Source organism: Manis pentadactyla, chromosome 4 (genome assembly GCF_030020395.1).
Source record: "Manis pentadactyla isolate mManPen7 chromosome 4, mManPen7.hap1, whole genome shotgun sequence".
In the NCBI taxonomy this organism is placed as follows: Eukaryota; Metazoa; Chordata; class Mammalia; order Pholidota; family Manidae; genus Manis; species Manis pentadactyla.
In genome coordinates this window covers 135,050,712-135,070,897 of record NC_080022.1, presented here as the reverse complement: position 1 = coordinate 135,070,897, position 20,186 = coordinate 135,050,712, and the positions used below count along the sequence as shown (strand labels likewise).

The window sequence follows — 20,186 nt, the reverse complement described above, 5'->3', positions numbered from 1 at the left end:
GGGGAACTTTTTCTGGGTGGCAGAGAGCAGGCATGAACAAGTGTCCTCTGCAGGTAAGCAGATAGCCAAAGCAGAACCCAGGTGAGGCAAAGCCACAACACATGCCTTCTTCCAGACTGTTTTGTTAATTACTGGTGCCATTAGTGACGTATTTCCATTTCTTCTGGAAACATGGTGGGTTCCCTCCTGGAGCTAAGCCCAGGCATGTGACTTGTTCTGACCTTACACATGATTGGAGGTGGTATATGTCACTTCCAGGTGGGAGCTTTAAAAGCTAGTACTTGAACTGCTACATTCTCTCTTTTTCTCTTTGACACGGCAGCTGGTAATATTCCAGATGGTACCTGCTTCATTAGCCTGTGTTCTGGAATAGGACAACGTGAAGAACCCCAAAGGCAACAGGAAGTAGCTTGGAGCTGAGCAACACAGAACTCTTTGCTATGTTAAGCTACTGAGATTTTGAGGTTGTTTGTCACAATAGCATAACCTAGACTATCCTGACGGCTACATGTGCAGAGGAGATAAGGCACTCCACCCCTTTTCAGGAGGAGTAAGTAGTGAGGAGAGAGGTCAGGGGTTTTCTCTTACCTGTATGGGAATAATGGAGAATAAGTGCTCTTTCCTAACACATATTATTAAAATAAGGATGGAGGACTATTTCCCCAAAAGAAGGATGGATCAGTCAGGATTATGGTTGTAAGCAACAGAATATAGCTCTGCTGATTTAAGCAGAATTGGTGTTTATGGAGGGGATATTGGGTAGTCACCGAATCTCCAGGAAAGCTGGAAAATCAGACCTGCAAAATGGTCAAGAGAGATGGAAGTAATGCTGCCAAGGTATCACCAAAGCCGCCCTGCAGATCTGGTCAGGCAAGGGCGCACTGCAGCCGGGCACAGGCTCCGGTGCTTGGTACGACGACACTGTCCGCACTACCAGGAGCGCCGCCGTGGGCGCTGTTGCTCCTCATCCTGCTGCCCTCATTGCAAAACAGATTCTCCGCTGTCCCTGCTCTTTGGATCACTGGCTCCCAGAGTCAGTTCAGGAGACTGTGTCTACTGGGCTGATCCTAGGTCACGCACTTACTCTACCTCCAGAGCCTGGGAAAGGAAACGTTTGGCTTTTTATGTATTTATTTCTTCAGTTGGAAGTGGACTGATATGGGCTGAGAGTTTATGTCCCCCCAAATTCCTATGTTGAAACCTAATCCCCAAGGTGATGGTATCTGGAGGTGTGGCCTTTGGGAGTGCTTAAGTCACTCATGAAAGGTTAGCGTCCTTACAGAAAAGACCGCGAGAACTGCTCCTGCCACGTGAGGACACAGTGAAAAGACAGCCGTCTATAAACCAAGAAGTGGGCTCTCATCAAATGCCGAATCTGCCAGTGCCCCAATCTTGGGCTTCTCTCTGTGAGAAATAACTTCCTGTTGTTTATAAGCTTTCCAGTCTACAGTATTCTGTCATGGCAGCCCCAGTGGACCAAGACATGGGCCCTGTCTCCCATCTAGGACTCTTAATGTGAGGAACCTCTCAACCCTATAAAGGGATTTCAGATGGTTGAAAAGACAAAGTAGAAGTCAGATGTCCCTATCAAAAGGCAGAGCTGTTCTCAAAAGGAGAAAGAAGAGCTGGCCAAATAAAACAATTAAATGTCCATGATACAAAGTCAGTAAGATAAGGCAACTAACTATCTAGGTTAATATAGATCAGAATATGCTTGGGAATTGTAGGGACAACTGTATGGATACATACTCAATGATTGGGACTAGGGAAGCCCTCATCCAGATGTAGGCATGTGAGGGATCAGCTTTGAAGGATGGTGCCCTTAAGTGGGGTTATCACCCCATAGGACACTGTCTAGGTAAACTGCCAAACTCTATTGCTGGGGACAGCCCATCCTACCCAGGGTTGGAGTCCCAAAAGCCTTCTTCTGCTGCATTGCCCTGACCCCTGCCCATGGCTGATTAGTCCAGGAATATACAACTACCCCAGGCTGGGAATATGGGATTAGAACCAAGAAATTTTGGTTTCAGTCTGCTCTCTTCGAACAGAGCAAATGTAAAAATTTAGGAATGATGGATTGAGTAGAATGAAAAGACACAGAGATGTTATAGATGAGAAATGGAAAGAGAGTTCATTTCCTGGTTCCAATTCCTTTTGGAGGCTGGCTGAATCCACCTTCATGTTCTGCAGGAAACCTCTCTTTATTCTTTGTAGAAGATTTCATGTCCAACCATAAACTTCGATGGGCAAGACATACCACAATGTTTTTTCTTACAACGCAACTTACTTTTGGAGTCAGAACCCTCATTCCACCCCGGTTAGAGTGGAAACAAAACATAACTTCTCCCCACCCCCTCCTACTAGGGTTTAAACAGACATAACATGACAGTGTCCTGCAGGGCCTCTGTTAACTGTCCTCAGTTTATACTGACATATCAGGTATATTTTTAAGATATAAATCACATACAGCAAAATTCACCCTCCCTAGTGTAAAGTTCTGAGAGTTTTGACAAACAAATACAGTCATGTAACCATCACCACAATCAAGGTACAGAAGGGTTCCCTCACCGTTCCAGATTCCCCTGTGCCCCTTTGTGGTGAGCCCCAGCCCCTACCCCATTCTCTGGCTACCCCAATCTCTTTTACTTCCCCTATAGTTTTGTGGCTTCTGTAATGTCAGGTAAATGTACTCCTACAGTATGTAGGCTTTCAAGCCTGGAGTCTTTCACTTAGCATAATGTATTTGAGATCATCCCTGTGATTCATTTCTTTATGGTTGTGTAATATTGCATTGTATAGATACACCCCAGTTTGTTTATCCATTCCCTGCAGTTTTAAGTGATTACAAATAAAGCCACTATAAATATTCTTGTATACATATTTGTATGAACATAGATTTCATTTTACTTGGGTATATACACAGGAGTGAGATGTTTGGGTCATATGGTAAGTGTATACTTAACTTTATCAGAAACTGGAAACTGTTTTCCAAAGTGGCTGTACCGACTTGCATTCCCACCAGCTATGGGTGGGAGTTCTGGAATCCTGCTCTGTGCCCTGACCAGTGCGTGGCATTGTTAGTTTTGTTGTTTTGTTTGTTTGCTATTCTAATAGGTGTGCAGTGGTATCTCACTGTAGCTTAAATTTGGTTTCCCCAGTGATTAATGATGCTGGGTATCCTTTCATGGGCTTATTGTCAACTCACACATCTTCTTTGGTAAGTATCTGTTCAAATATCTTGGCCTTTTAAAAACTGGCTGGTTTATTTTCTTATTTTCTAATTATTGTATTTGAGAGGTTTTTTAAAAATATTGTGTCTTTATGTCCTTTTTCTCTGATCTGTGGCTTGTTTTTACATTCTCTGAACTAAGTTTTTCAAAGAGCAGAAATTCTTAATTTTCCAGTCACTTGTTGCTTTGTTTTAAGCAGCAACTTTTTTCTTCACATTTAGGTTCAGTTGGCATATAGAAGGCAACGGAATTTCCCACAGAGGCAGAACTGATAAGTGGGACACACATTGACAAGTTAGGTCTGCCCATTATTGTCCCATGTGCTCTAAGTTTGGAGGTCAAGGGGCATCCTGGGAGAAGGGGCCCAGCAACCCAGGTCTTCTACAGACTTTCAGTGTGTGATCCTTGGACCAGCAGCACAGGCACCACCTGGGAGCTTGTTAGAAGTGGGGCATCTGTATTTGAATGGGATGCCCAGGTCATTAGCATACACTTTAGAGTTTGAGGAATACCGACGACAGGCCCATGTGAAAGAAGGATGCCTACTTTCAAAGATGTGAAAGGGAGGCAACCCTGCATCTCTCAGACTCTGGCCATTGAAATATCCTAGCAAACCAGGGGCCTGGGAGCTCCCAGTGAAGGAGATTCACACTGGTGTGGCTATCCCAGTGAGCTGGCCTGGGGTAAGACTATTCCTGAGTGTTGTCCAGGCAGCAAATCAAGTCCCCGTGGACAGTCAAGGAGTGACCAATGAGGCTGTGTAAGCCTGAGTCTGTGTTCTCCAGGTCGGCTTTGACCACGGTCACTGAGAGGCTATTGTCCCATAGGAATGTCCAGGGACCTGCCCTTAGAGATAGAACAGTGGGTACTTTCCTTTTCAGAGAGCTCCCAGCCTTGCACTCGATTCTGGCTGCAACTTTGTGTACATATGTGAGCAGATTCTTGTTGTTTTTTGACTGCTTGGCTTCCTTTTTGGGGGGAGCTATTCCTCTCCAAGTCCATGTGGCTCTGGTGGGCTGTCACTGGGGAATCTACCTCCCAGGCCAGTCAGACTCTTGGGATTTAGAATCCTAATCAGCAATAGACAAGGATGGAGGTTAGTGGCATGAACTGAGGGAAGCAGTGAGTAGAGAGACCAGCTCTTGCTAATGATTTGTCCATGTTCCCCTCATTCCTATTAAGTTCTAGCCTGGATGTTCAGCTTCCTCTTTGAGTCTGTGTTCACTTAGTATCTCTCCAATATAGTCTTTTTGCCTAACTTAGTCAGCCTGGATTTGTACTTGTAACCAAAGAACTCTCGCTGATACACAATCTTATAAGATAGTGGGCCAGGACTGCCTCTAGCTCATAGGGCACCTTGGTGCTTTTAACCTTATGGTTAAAAGGCAGCCCCTCTGAACAGATGGGGCCGCAAGCTTGGGGCGGAGTAGCACCTTTGTGAGACAGAACAATAGAAGCACCTCTCCCTCTGGGTCAGTGGAGCCTCCTTGGAGGGGCACAGCTTATAGAGCAGAATGCAGACTGGAGCTCAGTTCTCACTTACCCCCTCAACTGTGCTCTTGTGCAGTGCACAGCCAGCACAACCTTATGTGGAAACCCCATTGTCAGGTCCTCCACCCTTCCCTTCAGCTCTTTTCTCCGCCTTTCACCTTCTAGTTTACCTCTTTTAGGCTCTTACTCAGACAACATCAAGGCTGATAACAGCTATGTTTATTTTTGTAGCTATAGTGAAGTCTTCCGTGTTTTGTCCATCTGTTGATTCTAAAAGTTGAAACTCAATGAACAGTGTTTACCTTGTATATTGTGACTACATAAATATCTTTCATTACAGAGCTAGTCATCATTAAGATTTCATTTCCTTTCTTGAACTATTTGGAATTACCTTTTGAAAAACATTATTTGATACACTCACAGGATAGATGAAATATATGTTAATAGAAATGATTACAATATAATGAATACCTATGGACCTGTCACCCAGCTCAGGAACCAGTAACCTATTACCAATAACATGCAAGTACCCGTGTGATCCTGCACATTCCCCTGCCTCCCCTGAAAAATAACCACTATGCTACCAATTGTGTTTATCATTCCACTGCCTTTTAAAACTCCCCATGCAATCATAGTGGTATGTATGCTTAAACAATGCTTTGTTAATTGTACTTGTTTATAAGCTCTAAGAAAGTCGTGTCAAATGTTTATAGTGGAGTCTTCTGGGAGATACATTTTTTGGAAAGCATTATATTTCCAGGATTCTTCATGTTGTTTGTGTTGCTGTTGGAACTGCTTGTTCTGATTAGAAACTCGTAGAAACTTCAGGAAAGCGACATTGGATCCGAGGAAGGACACCCAGTCCTGATGATCACTAGCTCAGTATGAATGACATTCCAGCAGGCCCAGCACCTCCCTTCCCTGTTCCCTCTCCCATCTGTCTTGAGAGGTCAGCCTCCTGACCATGGCTGTTGTAAGGATGGCACCTGTCCCTGGCGTGGCCAGAGAATGTTTGCACTGGTACTGAGAGGTCTCCACTCTGGTGGCAGAAGGTGTAAGATGAACAGCTGGGGGTGTTAGGGCCACACTTCTCACTGAGTGGACCAGAGGAGAAGGGGAGGTTGTTCTGCTGAGGAAAAGCAAGACGTTCAGGGAGGAGGGATAACACAGTCAGAGTGTGCTGGTCTGAATGTTTATGTCCCCCAAAACTGGCATGTTGGAAAACTAACCATCAAGGTGATGCTATTAGGACGTGGGGCCTTTGGGAAGTGATTAAGTCATGAGTGGGATCAGTGCCTTATGAAAGAGACCCCACAGAGCTCCCTGGACCCACTGGAGGACACGGCAAGAAGCTTGAGACCTGGAAGTGGGCCCTCACCTGATCATGCAGCACTGTGAACTTGGACTTCCAGCCTCTGAAAAGAATGAATTTCTGTTGTTTGTAAGCCACCCAGTCTGTGGTGTTTTGTTATAGCAGCCCAAATGGACTAAGACATAGAGGAAGAGGCCTCACTGGGTTTGAATTCCTGGTTCCAACAGTTCTTGAATTCTATCTGTGCACGTGCACCAGGGATTAATTCCCCTCCTGATTAAACTAATTTGGATTCCCTTTCATTGTTTGCAGCCACTAATAGGCACCAGTGCCTACAAAAAGCCTCTTATGTTTTGCTCCTTTTCTGTCTGATAGTGAAAGTGCAAAAGAATTAAAATGACAATTTAACAATAATGACTACTTTCTGGGACACAGCCATGAACCATTGAGTGCCCTTTGTTCCTTATTTAATTCAATACTCAAACCAAGTCTGGGACAAGTATTATTGTCCCTGTGTTACAGATGGGTAAACTGAGGCATTGAGACGCTGTATGACTCACCCAGGTTCACAAGGCTATTAAGGAGAAGGCCCATTATTCATCCCTCCACCTGTTGGACCCGAAACCCTGGATTCTTAACCACAGGTGTCACTGTCTTCACAAAGTAAGTCAACTTTGGTGGGATTCCATCTCACATCCCAAGTATGAGGGGCTCTCTCCTCATGAGAATTGCAGGGGTCTGAGGTCTGCAAGCCACTATGATAAGGTTGCAATGGGTGACTCAGATTTATTTTCATATAACTTAAAAGGAGGTGAGAAAATTCTCAGCTGATGTGCCACACCCTCCTCATGCTATATCCTCTTCCTTCTGGTGCTGATAGAAAGAAGGGGGATGGAAAGGCAAGTGTAGACAAGTAGAGGAGGGAGAGAAGTGAGGGGCTGGCAGCAGTGGTGAGAAGGTTGATCATACCATTCATTTCTGAGTGTCTTTTTTTTTTGATGTTTAATTTTTTAAATTAAGTTGTCATTGATATACACTCTTATGAAGGTTTCACAAAAAAACAATGTGGTTAGTACATTCACCCTTAGTATTGAGTCCCCCCCATACCCCATTGCAGTCACTGTCCATCAGTAGAGTAAGATGCCACAGAGTCCCTACTTGTCTTCTCTGTGCTACACTGTCTTCTCCATGACCCCCCATACCATGTGTACTAATCATAATACCCCTCAATCCAGGCTTTGGACCCTAAACCCTTCTCCCTCCCTCCCCACCTGCGCTCCCCAACCCCTCCCAAGTCCCTTCTTGGAGTCTGTGAGTCTGCTGCTGTTTTGTTCCTTCAGTTTTGCTTTGTTGTTATACTCCACAAATGAGGGAAATCATTTGGTATTTGTCTTTCTCTGCCTGACTTATTTCACTGAGCATAATACCCTCTAGCTCCATCCATGTTGTTGCAAATGGTAGGATTTGTTTCTTTATTATGGCTGAATAGTATTCCATTGTGTGTATGTACCACCTCTTCTTTATCCATTCATCTACTGATGGACACTTGGGTTGCTTCCATATCTTGGCTATTGTAAATAGTGCTGCAATAAACATAGGGGTGTATACGTCTTTTTGAATCTGAGAAGTTGTTTTCTTTGGGTAAATTCCTAGGAGTGGAATTCCCCGGTCAAATGGTATTTCCATTTTTAGTTTTTTGAGGAACCTCCATATTGCTTTCCACAATGGTTGAACTTTCCTACCAGCAGTGTAGGAGGGTTCCCCTTTCTCCACATCCTCGCCAGCATTTGTTGTTCCTACTCTTTTTGATGTTGGCCATCCTAATTGGTGTGAGGTGATATCTCATTGTGGTTTTAATTTGCATTTCCCTTATAATTAGCGATGTGGAGCATCTTCTCATGTGCCTGTTGGCCATCTGAATTTCTTCTTTGGAGAACTGTCTCTTCATATCCTCTGCTCATTTGTTAATCAGGTTATTTGCTTTTTGGGTGTTGAGGCATGTGAGTTCTTTATATATTTTGAATGTTAACCCCTTGTCGGATATGTCATTTACAAATATATTCTCCCATACTGTAGGGTGCCTTTTTGTTCTGTTGATGGTTTCCTTTGCCATATAGAAGCTTTTTAGCTTGATGTAGTCCCATTTGTTCATTTTTTATTTTGTTTACCTTGCCCGAGGAGATGTGTTCAGGGAAAAGTTGCTCATGTTTATATTCAAGAGATTTTTGCCTGTGTTTTCTTCTAATAGTTTTATGGTTTCATGACTTACATTCAGGTCTTTGATCTATTTCAAATTTTCTTTTGTGTATGGGAATAGACAATAATCCAGTTTCATTCTCTTGCATGTAGCTGTCTGGTTTTGCCAATACCAGTTGTTGAAGAGGCTGTCATTTCCCCATTGTATGTCCATGGCTCCTTTAACATATATTAATTGACCATATATGCTTGGGTTTATATCTGGGCTCTGTAGTCTGTTCCATTGGTCTATGGGTCTGTTCTTGTGCCAGTACCAAATTGTCTTGATTACTGTAGTAGAGCTTGAGGTTGGGTTAGCATAATACCCCCCACTTTATTCTTCCTTCTCAGAATTGATTTGGCTATTTGGGATCTTTTTAGGTTCCATATGAATTTTAGAACGATTTCCTCTAGTTCGTTGAAGAATGCTGTCAGTATTTTGATAGGGATTGCATTGAATCTATAGATTGCTTTAGGCAGGATGGCCATTTTGACAATATTAATTCTTCCTATCCATGAGCATGGAATGTGTTTCCATTTACTGGTATCTTCTTTAATTTCTCTCATGAGTGTCTTGTAGTTTTCAGAGTATAGGTCTTTCACTTCCTTGGTCAGGTTTATTCCTAGGTATTTTATTCTTTTTGATGCAACTGTGAATGGAGTTGTTTTCCTGATTTCTCTCTCTGCTAGTTCATCATTAGTGTATAGGAATGCAACAGATTTCTGTGTATTAATTTTGTATCCTGCAACTTTGCTGAATTCAGATATTAGATCTAGTTGTTTTGGAGTGGATTCTTTAGGGTTTTTAGGTACAATATCATGTCATCTGCAAACAGGGACAGTTTAACTTCTTCCTTGCCAATCTGGATGCCTTTTATTTCTTTGTGTTGTCTGATTGCCGTGGCAAGGACCTCCAGAACTCTGTTGAATAAAAGTAGAGAGAGTGAACATCCTTGTCTTGTTCCCAATCTTAAAGGAAAAACTTTCAGCTTCTTGCTGTTAAGTATGATGTTGTCTGTGGGTTTGTCATATATGGCCTTTATTATATTGAGGTGCTTATCCTTTATGCCCATTTTGTTGAGAGTTTTTATCGTGAAGGAATGTTGAATTTTGTTGAATGGTTTTTCAGCATCTATGGAGATGATCATGTGGTTTTTCTCCTTCTTTTTGTTAATGTGGTGGATGATGTTGATGGATTTTCTAATGTTGTACCATCCTTGCATCCCTGGAATAAATCCTACTTGATCATGATGCATAATCTTTTTGATGTATTTTTGAATTTGGTTTGCTAATATTTTGTTGAGTATTTTTGCATCTATGTTCATCAGGGATATTGGTCTGCAATTTTCTTTTTTTGTGGTGTCTTTGCCTGGTTTTGGTATTAGAGTGATCCTGGCCTCATAAAATGAGTTTGGGAGTATTCCCTCCTCTTCTACTTTTTGGAAAATTTTAAGGAGGATGGATATTAGGTCTTCACTAAATGTTTGATAAAATTCAGCAGTGAAACCATCTGGTCCAGGAGTTTTTTTCTTAGGTAATTGTTTGATTACCAATTCAGTTTCGTTGCTGGTATTTGGTCTATTCAGGTTTTCTGTGTCTTCCTGGGTCAGCCTTGGAAGGTTGTATTTTTCTAGAAAGTTTTCCATTTATTCTAGGTTATCCAGTTTATACTCTCTCATAATTCTTTGTATTTGTGGTGTTCGTAGTGATTTTTCCTTTCTCATTTCTGATTCTGTTTATGTGTGTAGACTCTCTTTTTTTCTTGATAAGTCTGGCTAGGGGTTTATCTATTTTGTTTATTTTCTAGAAGAACCAGCTCTTGCTTTCATTGATTCTTTCTATTGTTTTATTCTTCTCGGTTTTATTTATTTCTGCTCTGATCTTTATTTTGTCCCTCCTTCTACTGACTTTGGGCCTCATTTGTTCTACTTTTTCTAGTTTCATAAATTGTGAGTTTAGACTGTTCATATGGGATTGTTCTTCTTTCCTAAGGTAGGTCTGTATTGCAATATTCTTTTGTCTTAGCACAGCCTTCTCTGTGTCCCACAGATTTTGCATTGTTGAATTATTCTTGTCATTTGTCTCCATATATTGCTTGATCTCTGTTTTTATTTGGTCATTGATCCATTGTCTGAGTGTCTTTTTGGAGGTAGAGGTTTCCTGAGGACAAGCTCCATCCTCCTGCTCTGTCAGTGAGCATTTGGGATTACAGTTAGGGCAGAGGACATGGGAGGAGAAAAGGAGACCCTCAGAGATCTCAGGGTCTTAGGTAAGGGAGGCATCAATCCACAGTTCTGAGCCAGGGCCTGATGAGCAGGGTTTCAAGAGAGCTTGAGTTGAAACCTTGGGCCCCTCCCCCACTCAACTGACCCCCAGGAATATTCCTTGGTAGTTAGGGGCCCTATCTTGCTGAATAGGTTGTTCTTTCCCAGACCCTAGGTTCTATGGTGGCAAGTGCTTTACCTGATGGAAACAGTTTAAATGATGAGGGGCACCTGAGCCTGAGTAGGGGTGGGGGAGATTGGGTAGAGGATAGAAGGGGAGACAGGAGCTGCTCAAGATGGGGACAGGAGACGTTAGGGGTGAGTTCCTTGGGTCAGGAGGAGACAGGGATGAGTATCAGAGGCCTGAAAAGGATGGGGAGGGCTGGGTGAAGGTGAGCCCAGGACGAGAGGCGGGGATGTGGAACTTGGGATCTGAGCCTGGCAGTGACAGGCAGCTGCCCCGGAAACACTGCCCAAAGCCACTCAGGGGCTCCATGTTGCCCTTGTGGTGGAAAATTATACACAGGTCCTGCTGGAAGCTGCAGGTGTTGGCCTCAGAGCTCAGCCTGGCTGCCTTTATCCTGCTGCTGGTCATGGTCTTCTCCAAGAGTTGGCTGTGCCTCTCCAGGAGCTGTTTCTACCAGCGCTGGCCTGCAGACATTAGCTCCAGGATCTACATGTCGTCTCACATCATGTCCATGGGGCTCCTGCACAACTGCGATCTGAAGAGCTGCTCCCACCCAGAGAATGGGAAAGGTGAGGCTCTCCACCTGCTCCCACCCCAGGGCATCAGCCTGCCTAGGCCTCCACATCTGCACCCCTCCCTCTGCTACTTTGGTCCCAGCCAGATGGCTCCTTGGCCCTAAGACCACCAAGGATCAATTTTCCTCCCCCACATTTCGATTTGCCTGAGCCAGTGGAAAGTGGCACTTCTTTTGATGAGGCTTGGAGCCAAGTCTGTGCTTACAAAAATGTTCCAAAAGCCATGGACTTTCAGCATGTGAATCACTCATTAATCACCCAACTCACCATTACATTGGGAGAAGAGCCCCAGCAAGGAAGGGACTTCCTTCTTGCAGGCTTGCATACCCAGAGCTTCGGGAGGAGTCCCGAGAAAGCTCTCCCTCAGGCCCTGGGCCCAACCACTTTTCTCCCTTTCTGCTTTAGGCTTTGCCTTCTGGGCCACATCTATTTTCCTTTCTCCTTCCTTCCCAGTGCTCTTGAGGCCACTTCATTCCTAGTTTTAGTTCATCTCAAGGCATCATTTCCTGGGTTTGGGCCTCCTTCCTCAGCTCTTGGGGAAAACCAGAGCTTTTGACTCTATTTCCATTTCATCACTCTAGTGAACATTAAAAACAAGTTACACAGTTATTATCTTTTTCCATCATGACAACAATATGTTTTATTACAATAAATTTGAGGAAACCAAAGCTATCATTTATTGCACACTTATTCTATTTGCTCACTTACTCTTCAATCAACCCTAAGAGACAGGGATAATTACCCTTGCTTCACAGATGAGAAAATCAAGACTCTGATTAAGTACCTTGCTCAGGGTCTTGAAATTATTAGGTTGAATCACATGAAATGGCCAATATTAGACTGCTTTTCACCTATGAAAAGAGCAAATGCATATGGATTAACCTAATAATGGCAGGTTTAGAATAACTCAGTTGTGTCCAGCTCCAAAACTCATGGAAGCACCCATCTTGCTCTGTGGTGCTACTCAAAGACTGGCCTCTAGTAGTAGTTGAGCACTCAATCTTTTTCAGTCATTTTTTTTTTAATTGAACAAGTTTTGAATAGTTTTTACATAATTGTACTTATGCTTCATAAAGAATTTTCTCTTAAATTATTGTCATTGTAATATTACTTAAAATGTTGTCATTATGAGATATAATACAATTTGCCACATTCTAAATTAACAGATTTATCACATTTTACTTGACTCTTTTTCTTCCTTGTTCTTGGCACTTTTATCTCCAATTTCATATTTGAGAAAAAAAGAGCAACAAAGTTTAATCATGAAGCTTTTTCTGTGTTTAATATTAATTCTTTGGCATAGATGTCCCAAAGCGGGTTTACTGGATCAAAGAGCATAAATATTTTAAGGCTCTTAATAAAATTTTCCATGTTGCTTTCAAAAAGTATGATAGCAGAACCCTCCTACACTGTTGGTGGGAATGCAAACTGGTCCAACCACTGTGGAAAGCAGTATAGTGATTACTCAAAAAACTAAAAATAGAAATACCATATGACCCAGTAATTCTACTTCTAGGAATTTACCCAAAGAAAACAAACTTTCTGATTTGAAAAGCTATATGCAACCCTATGTTTGTTGCTGCATTATTTACAATAGCCAAGATATGGAAGCAATCAAAGTGCCCATCAATAGATGAATGAATAAAGAAGATGTGGTACATATATAATGGCATATTACCCAGCCATAAAAAAGAAAGAAATCTTGCCATTTACAACAACATGGATGGATCTAGAAGGTATTATGCTAAGTGAAGTAAGCTAGGTGGAACAAGACAAATACCATATGATTTCACTTACATGTGGAATCTAAAAACAAAACAAAACAAAACAAATGAACAAACAATAGTAGATTCAGAGATGCTGAGAAGTGGCTGGTGGTTATCATGTGGGAGGGATTTGGGTGGGTGGGTGAAATAGGTGAAGGGGATAAAGAGGCACGAAATCTCAATCATAATGCAACTTAGTCATGGGGATGAAAAGTAAAGCATAGAGAATAGAGTCAGTAATTCTGCAACATCTTTTTATGTTGACAGTAACTAAACTAGTTGGGGTTAACATTTAATAATGTAGATAACTGTTGAGTCACTATGTTGTACACTTGAAACCAATATAATATTGCATATCAGCTATAATTTTTAAAAAGTATGAAAGCAATTTATGCTTCCACTAATGACATATGACAAGGCTTGTTTCATTGTGCCTTTGCCAGCAGTGACTGTGAACTTTAAATATATAAATACATACTCTTTTCTGATTCAAAAAATGTTGCACATTTATTGTGGGATATGCAGAAAATTTAAGAAAGAAAATAAAAATCACCTAAAATTTCTGCACATGTAGTCAGTTGACATTGTTATGGATTTACTTCATCTTTTGTGTGTGTGTGTATGCATATGTATATATGCATATACTAATATGTATACATGTGTAAAAATATAATACAAATAAATATATATATTTGTATTTTAATAAATACATATTTATTTTTGCTTTTTTCAAAATTACAATCTTTCTTCATACTCTGTGTTGAAACTCCACTTTTCAATTGTAAACATTTACTTATATCATTAAATAGTTATTCTACAACATCACTAATGTTTAAAATTTATTTGATTAGGCAGTATGTGAACAGAATGAAATTTTAAAAACACAAAAGATTATGTAGTGAAATGAGCCTCCCACCTCTGGCTTCCAAACTTGCTTCCCAGTTTCTCATTTCTTCCTAGAGACATTCTATTTGGAGACAAGCATCTTTCATATCACTTTTAATGAATACATAACAATCCAATGTATGGGATTTAACAGGTCTCTTGTTGGACATATAAATATCTTTGCAAAGAAGATCCCTGTACATAGAATTTGTTGCAGATCTTGGATTATGCCCTTGACATAAACTCCAAGAAGAAGCATTGCTGGGTCAAAGCACTGCCTTAGATTTTTTGGACTATTTTGTGCCAGATCAGTCATCAGAAATGCTGCCCACTAGCAGTGCGTGAGAACATCTCTTTTCTCTGAATCCTTCCCTACATTAGGTAACATCAATTTTGTTTTGATCTTTGCTATTTGATAGATTTTTAAAACTATATTGAATTTGCAGTTCTTTGTATTGAATTTCATATGTTTATTGGACGGACACTCTTATTTCTTTTGAGAATTGACGTTCAAGTCCACTTCAAATGTGTATTTCTTTGGTTACTACCAGGCCTGAACATTTTCTGGTATTTGCTCGTTTGACTGTATTTTCTCTTCTGTGAATCCTTAGCTCATCTTGTTTTCTCATTTTCTCCAGACAGTTTTAAGCTGTGGACAAATCACCTGTTCTTTGGGGTGGCCAAGATAACCTCTGTGGCCCTGGGGCTGGGCTTGGTTTTCACCATCTGGCTGCACCTGCCATACCTACCTGGCCTTCAGAGATTGTCCTACTGTAGCTGGGTTGGACCTGTCATGAGCTTCTGTGAAGGTGCCCCCTAGCTCTGGAAAAGGTCCTTAGTTTCTCCTAGCCTGGATCTTCCCAGGCACTTCTTCCACTTCCTTTCTTTGGGAGTCGGGTAGGGGTTTTGTGGGTAGTGGGAGAACAGAACTGTTGGTAGTTGTTGCCTGAGAATTGAGTTCCATCATTTCCTGGTCACTGGAGAGATGGAGGTGGATGGACTGTTTCCCATGAACCTCTGGGGCTGGGTACTTAGGGCGCTGATGGGAGTTGTGGTTGTGGTGGTAGCTCAGTAGATAAGGGAGAGTCCCTATGGGATTCTTTGGTGAGAATAAGATCTCTCCACTTCCTGTCTCCTAGTTATTGTTATTTTCTTCACCCTCATGTTGTTCCCTATTAACCTCTGGATATTCGAGTTGAAGAAGAAACATGTCAGTACCCATTGGCTGGAGCTATTTTGTTGGTTGGTTGGTGTTTGTCCTATATGTCACCTGTGGTGAGTATCCTGGGGAACCATGGGAAGGAGGGGACATGGGGGGCTCAAGGCTGAGAAAGTTCGGAGGGAGTGGGCTGGCAATCCCCAGAGACAGGTTCTTAGGGACTTGCCTTTCCTTTGGCCTCACCCTGCCTGCCACTTTGCTCCCACTCTCTGATGTTCCCCTCTCACATCCTCTTGTCCTTTCCCAGGGCTCCTTTGTTACTTTAACCATGAACATTTCTGGAGTCTGATTATAAGCCATCTCTCTCTGGCAGCATGTCCTGCAGCTGTGCTTCAGTACAGGACTCTCTGAAGGAGCAGATTGTCTCAAAGACCTTTGTCAACCAAGAAGACCTGGACTCTGAGCAAGAGAAGGCATCGTTGTAACCTCTTCTGAACTCCTGGCACCAAGTTGTGTCCATTCATCTGAATCCCTTTCCTCATACTTTCCCACAACCCTTGAGCTCGTTGATGCTCATCACTGTAAGGAATTAGGAAGGGAGGGTTTTAAATTAGCTTTACATTCCTCTTCCTTGCCCCTGCCTTGCCCACAGCTTGGGGAACGTGGAATAAATTTGTCTGTCCCTTCTTTATCATGTCCGGCAGTCATTGAGACAAGACAACAACTTGAAATTGAGGAAGGAGAAAGAGCAAGTTTGTTCCCTAGTTCTTCCTGCTGAGAAGCCTTTTGGTGGCACCCTTTGTCCCCAGACCTGCCCAACTCTCCCCTAAGAGACTTGGACATAGGAAAACACCTCTGGAAAGCTAAGCCTTTTTAAATTTTGTTACCCCTATCCCAACATTTGTTAGTTAGTAGGTAGGAGGACTGATTAGGAGAGAGACATCGCTTAAGAACCTGCTGGCTTATTCATAATGATTGATTCATGAGTGAAATGGCCCCAGGGTAAGAGCTGGGTTAAACAGTGAGGGACCAGTAGGAGGTGTGGCTGCGCTGCATGCCCTAGGCAGCAATCCCACACTCTATGCCCAACTCCCAGAGTGCTGTGCCTGTATACCACCAGCACCACCTCCAACTCTGCCTCTGCCACCACCTTCACCACCACCACCACCACCACCACCAACTTTACCAGCTCCACCCCAACCACCTCCACTCTCTGGCTGCTTCCTGCCATCCATCCAAGCCTCCCACGCCCTACACGCATAGCAGGAATGAAATATTACAAGAAGGAAAACACTAGGGTCAGGCCCTAAGATCAAAAGACACGTCGCACATTTAGGTTATAAACCCAGTCTCATGAGTACATGCATCAGCTGTGTGGGCATCATTAGCGATGACTACTGGGATTCAGATGTCCCTGCACAGAAGGACTGGCCTCCCAGGAGAGTGCCTATGAATAATCTTTGTCATCATTTAATCCCTTCAGAGAGAGCCGTGATGTCTGCCAGCTGGAGGAATGCAGGGACAAGGTGGATTGGGCGTGTTAAAAATGTATGTATTTTTACGTTGAACCACATGAAACTGCTGTTTGAGCAGTTAATGTTGACAACTTCATATGGTTCAACCTAGTATGTATGACTGATTTCTATTTGGTTTGAGTTTGAGATTCTTATTCTTACTCTACCCGATCAGCAGTTGTGGAATTCCTAACCTAGTTACAAGCAAATATTATGAGCAAAGAACCCAATACATGGACTTGAAAATTAGGCAGATTAGACCTTCTAAAAATCCCCACTCAGTGTTCCCCCTTGCACTCCTCCCCCCTGGTAGCTAGCAAGGATTTATTGGAAGATTTATTGAATTAGTCACCCTGAAGGAAGGGACATTAAACAAAGGGAGGTCCTGACCTCTGCCTTAGAAATATATATAACCTAATTGGAGAAAGTGGCTTTATGATTCTGTAGAAATCATAAACTCCAAAGTATAGAGGCTAGGCAGGTAGTGTAAATGAATAAAGGAGGCCATTCTTTCAGTCTATCTATAATTTTCCTCTTTTGACAAAGACAGTACATCATCTATTGATGGATAACAAAGTACCCCAAACTTAGCACCTTAAAATAATAAACATCATATTATATCACATAGTTTCTGGGGCCAGGAATATGGGAGCAGTTTAGCTGAATGGTTCCTGCTCAGGGTCTCTCATGAGGTTATAGAGAAGGTGTCAGCTGGGGCTGTACTCATTTGAAGGCTTGACTGGGACAGGAGGATGTACTTCCAATATGGTTCATTCACATGGCTGTTGACAGGAAACCTCAGTTCCATGGCACAAGGGCCTCTTCATGGGCTGCTTGGGGGTTCAGCGCTAACGTCCCCCATAGTGAGTGATCTAACAGCAGTGAGAAGGAGGCTCCAATGTCTTTTATGATGTAATCTTGGAAGAAATACACTGTCACTTCCACCACACTCAATATTTTGGAAGCAAGCCAATAAGTCTACACCACACTCAAGAAAGGTGGAATTAAACTTCTCCTCTTCAGGGGAAGAGTGTAAAGAATTCATGAATGTATTTTAAAGCCACCGTAGTCTGTTTTATGGTCACAAATTATTTACAGTCTTCCCACATGCAAAATACATTCATGTCTCCTAAGGTCCCCAAAAGTCTCATCCCGTTACATCAATCAACTGAAAATTCAGGATCTGTTTTGTAAATGGGGGAATACGTCCCTCCTGTGAGGTCATTAAGAATATTTCAACAAAGCTGTGGAAATTATACTCAGAGAAGCATATGAAATTAGAGAATTTATTATACTCACAAGTCCTAGGAGAGGGAGGTATGGCATGCCATGCAAGGAGCCACATGGGAGGAATGCCCAGGGAGTGTGCTCAACCAAGCAGATGGGGAGCTGAGAAGGAGGACCCATGGGCAAGTGCCATTTTTGGGGTCAGGGTGGAGTATACAACCAAAATGTCTGAGGTGTTTTCAATGGTGCATTTGAATATCACTAAGTCATAGGAGAGGGCATGAAGGGGAACTTGTGGCAGGAATCAGCCTTATCACACTGGTGCACCTGGGCACCCAGCAGGGTGCTTACAGACTGTTTGTAGGTATGTTGAGGCATCAGGAAAATAGGAAGCTCTAAAAATTTATAATACACTTGCCATCTATTATGATCTGAATTGTGTCTTTCCCAAATGTATATATTAAAGCCCTAACACCCTGTACCTCAGAATGTAACTGTATTTGGAGATATGGTCTTCAAAGAGATGATTAAGTTAAGACGAGGCTGATAGGGTGTCATACAATCTGGCGTCCTTATGAGAAGAGACAATTAGGAGCACAAAGATACACCAGGTATGTGCATGCACAGGGAAATGTGAGACAGTTGCCATCTGAAAGCCAAGTAGAGGGGTCTTAAAACCTATCTACATTTGATCTTGGACTTCTAGCCTCCAGAACTGTGAGAAAATAAATTCCTGCCATTTAAACTACCCAGTCTGTGGTACTTTGTAATGGCAGCCCTAGCAGACTAATACAATATCTAAATTAGGTCCAGGTGCAAATGAGGTTCTTGGGATGTAATTCCTTAAATACAGCTACTCAAGTATAGTTTCTTGCAATCTGAATACCTATGAACTAGAGAAACAAATGGTCATCTTCTGCATACCCAAAATACAGCCATGGGACAGTCAAGGGATAACCATTATAGACATTAGTGTTTAAAATGGGCAAGGGGAGGGGTACTGAGAGGCATACAGGAGTCACTGGTCCATAGCAATTCTGAAATCCAGCTAGAAAAATGTTGAAGTTTTCTTGTTTAGCACTCAGTCCTATTTTTGCACAGGAGTGAGTCTCCATGGTGCTTGCCCACTCTCTCTCAGATATAATTCACATACCATAAGATTTACCATTTTAAAGTACATAATTAAGTGGTTTTAGTATATTCACAATGTGCAACCACCACCACTATCCAGTCCCAGAATGTTTGCATCCCTCTATTCCCCATTCCCCATTCCCTCAACCCCCTGGAAACTACGTTCTGTTTCTATGAGTTTGCTTATTTAGTTCATATAATGGAAGTATACATGGCCTTTTGTGTCTGGTTTCTTTTGCTTAGCATAATGTTTTCAAGGTTTATTCACATTGTAAAATGTATTATACATTATTCCATTTTTCAGAGGCTTCTTGTATTTGTTTTATATATAATGACCAGGTTTTAAACTGTACTAAGTGGGAGGAATAAGTTTTCTATTCCATGCTGGTCTGGGTCAGAACTTCTGTTTTTTTATTCCTATTGTTTTAAAATTCCTTTCTTCTACTTACCTTTTTTCTTTTAAAGTCTGTAATGGAAGCTTAGGTTACTGATGTTACATCTTTCATCTTTTAATTTGTCTTCTTTTTAAAATATAAATATAAATTTTCTTTAAGAATTAATCTATAAAAAAAGAATTAATCTATAAATTCCCTCTAAGCCCTGCTTTCATGGCATCCCAAACATTTTGATATGTTGTGCTTACGTTATCATTCAGTTTGAAATATCTTCTAATTTCTCTTGTGATTTTTATTCTTTGACCATGGGTTATTTAGAAGTGTGTTGTTTGAATTTCAAATAGTGGGGGGTTTTCTATGTATTACTACTGACTCCTAATTTAATACCGTTGTGGTCAAAGAATATACTTTGTAAGGTAATAATCTTTTAAAATTTATTGACACTTGCTTTATGGCCCAGCATATGGTCTATTTCGATGTTTCATGTGTGCTTAGAAAGAATGTGTATTTTGCAGTTGCTGGCCAATTAGGTCAAGTTGGTTGATAGTGTTGTTTAAATCTACGTCTTTACTGATTTTTAGGATGGCTACTTGTTCTATCAATTACTGAGAAGTGTGCTAAAATCTCTAAGTATGAGTATAGATTTATTGACTTCTCTCTAATTCTGTCAATTTTTGCCTCAAGTATTTTGGAGCTCTGTTGTTATGTATATACACATTCAGAATTGTATGTCTTTTGAATGAATTTATCTTTTTATCATTGTAAAACACACTCTCTTAGTCTAATAATACTCTTGGTTTTGAAGTCCACATTGT

At 41.8% G+C, this 20,186-nt stretch overlaps 1 protein-coding gene across 1 annotated transcript; it reads left to right on the top strand.

Annotated features, from left to right (window-relative positions):
- Positions 1 to 10,948: 10,948 nt before the first annotated feature.
- On the top strand, positions 10,949 to 15,710 carry ODF4 (outer dense fiber of sperm tails 4). The gene is given in 6 exon segments (XM_036895774.2): positions 10,949 to 11,288; positions 14,584 to 14,754; positions 15,085 to 15,149; positions 15,151 to 15,220; positions 15,412 to 15,468; positions 15,471 to 15,710. Coding segments are annotated over 6 exon segments (822 nt in total). The 3' UTR covers positions 15,590 to 15,710.
- The last annotated feature ends 4,476 nt before the right edge of the window (positions 15,711 to 20,186 follow it).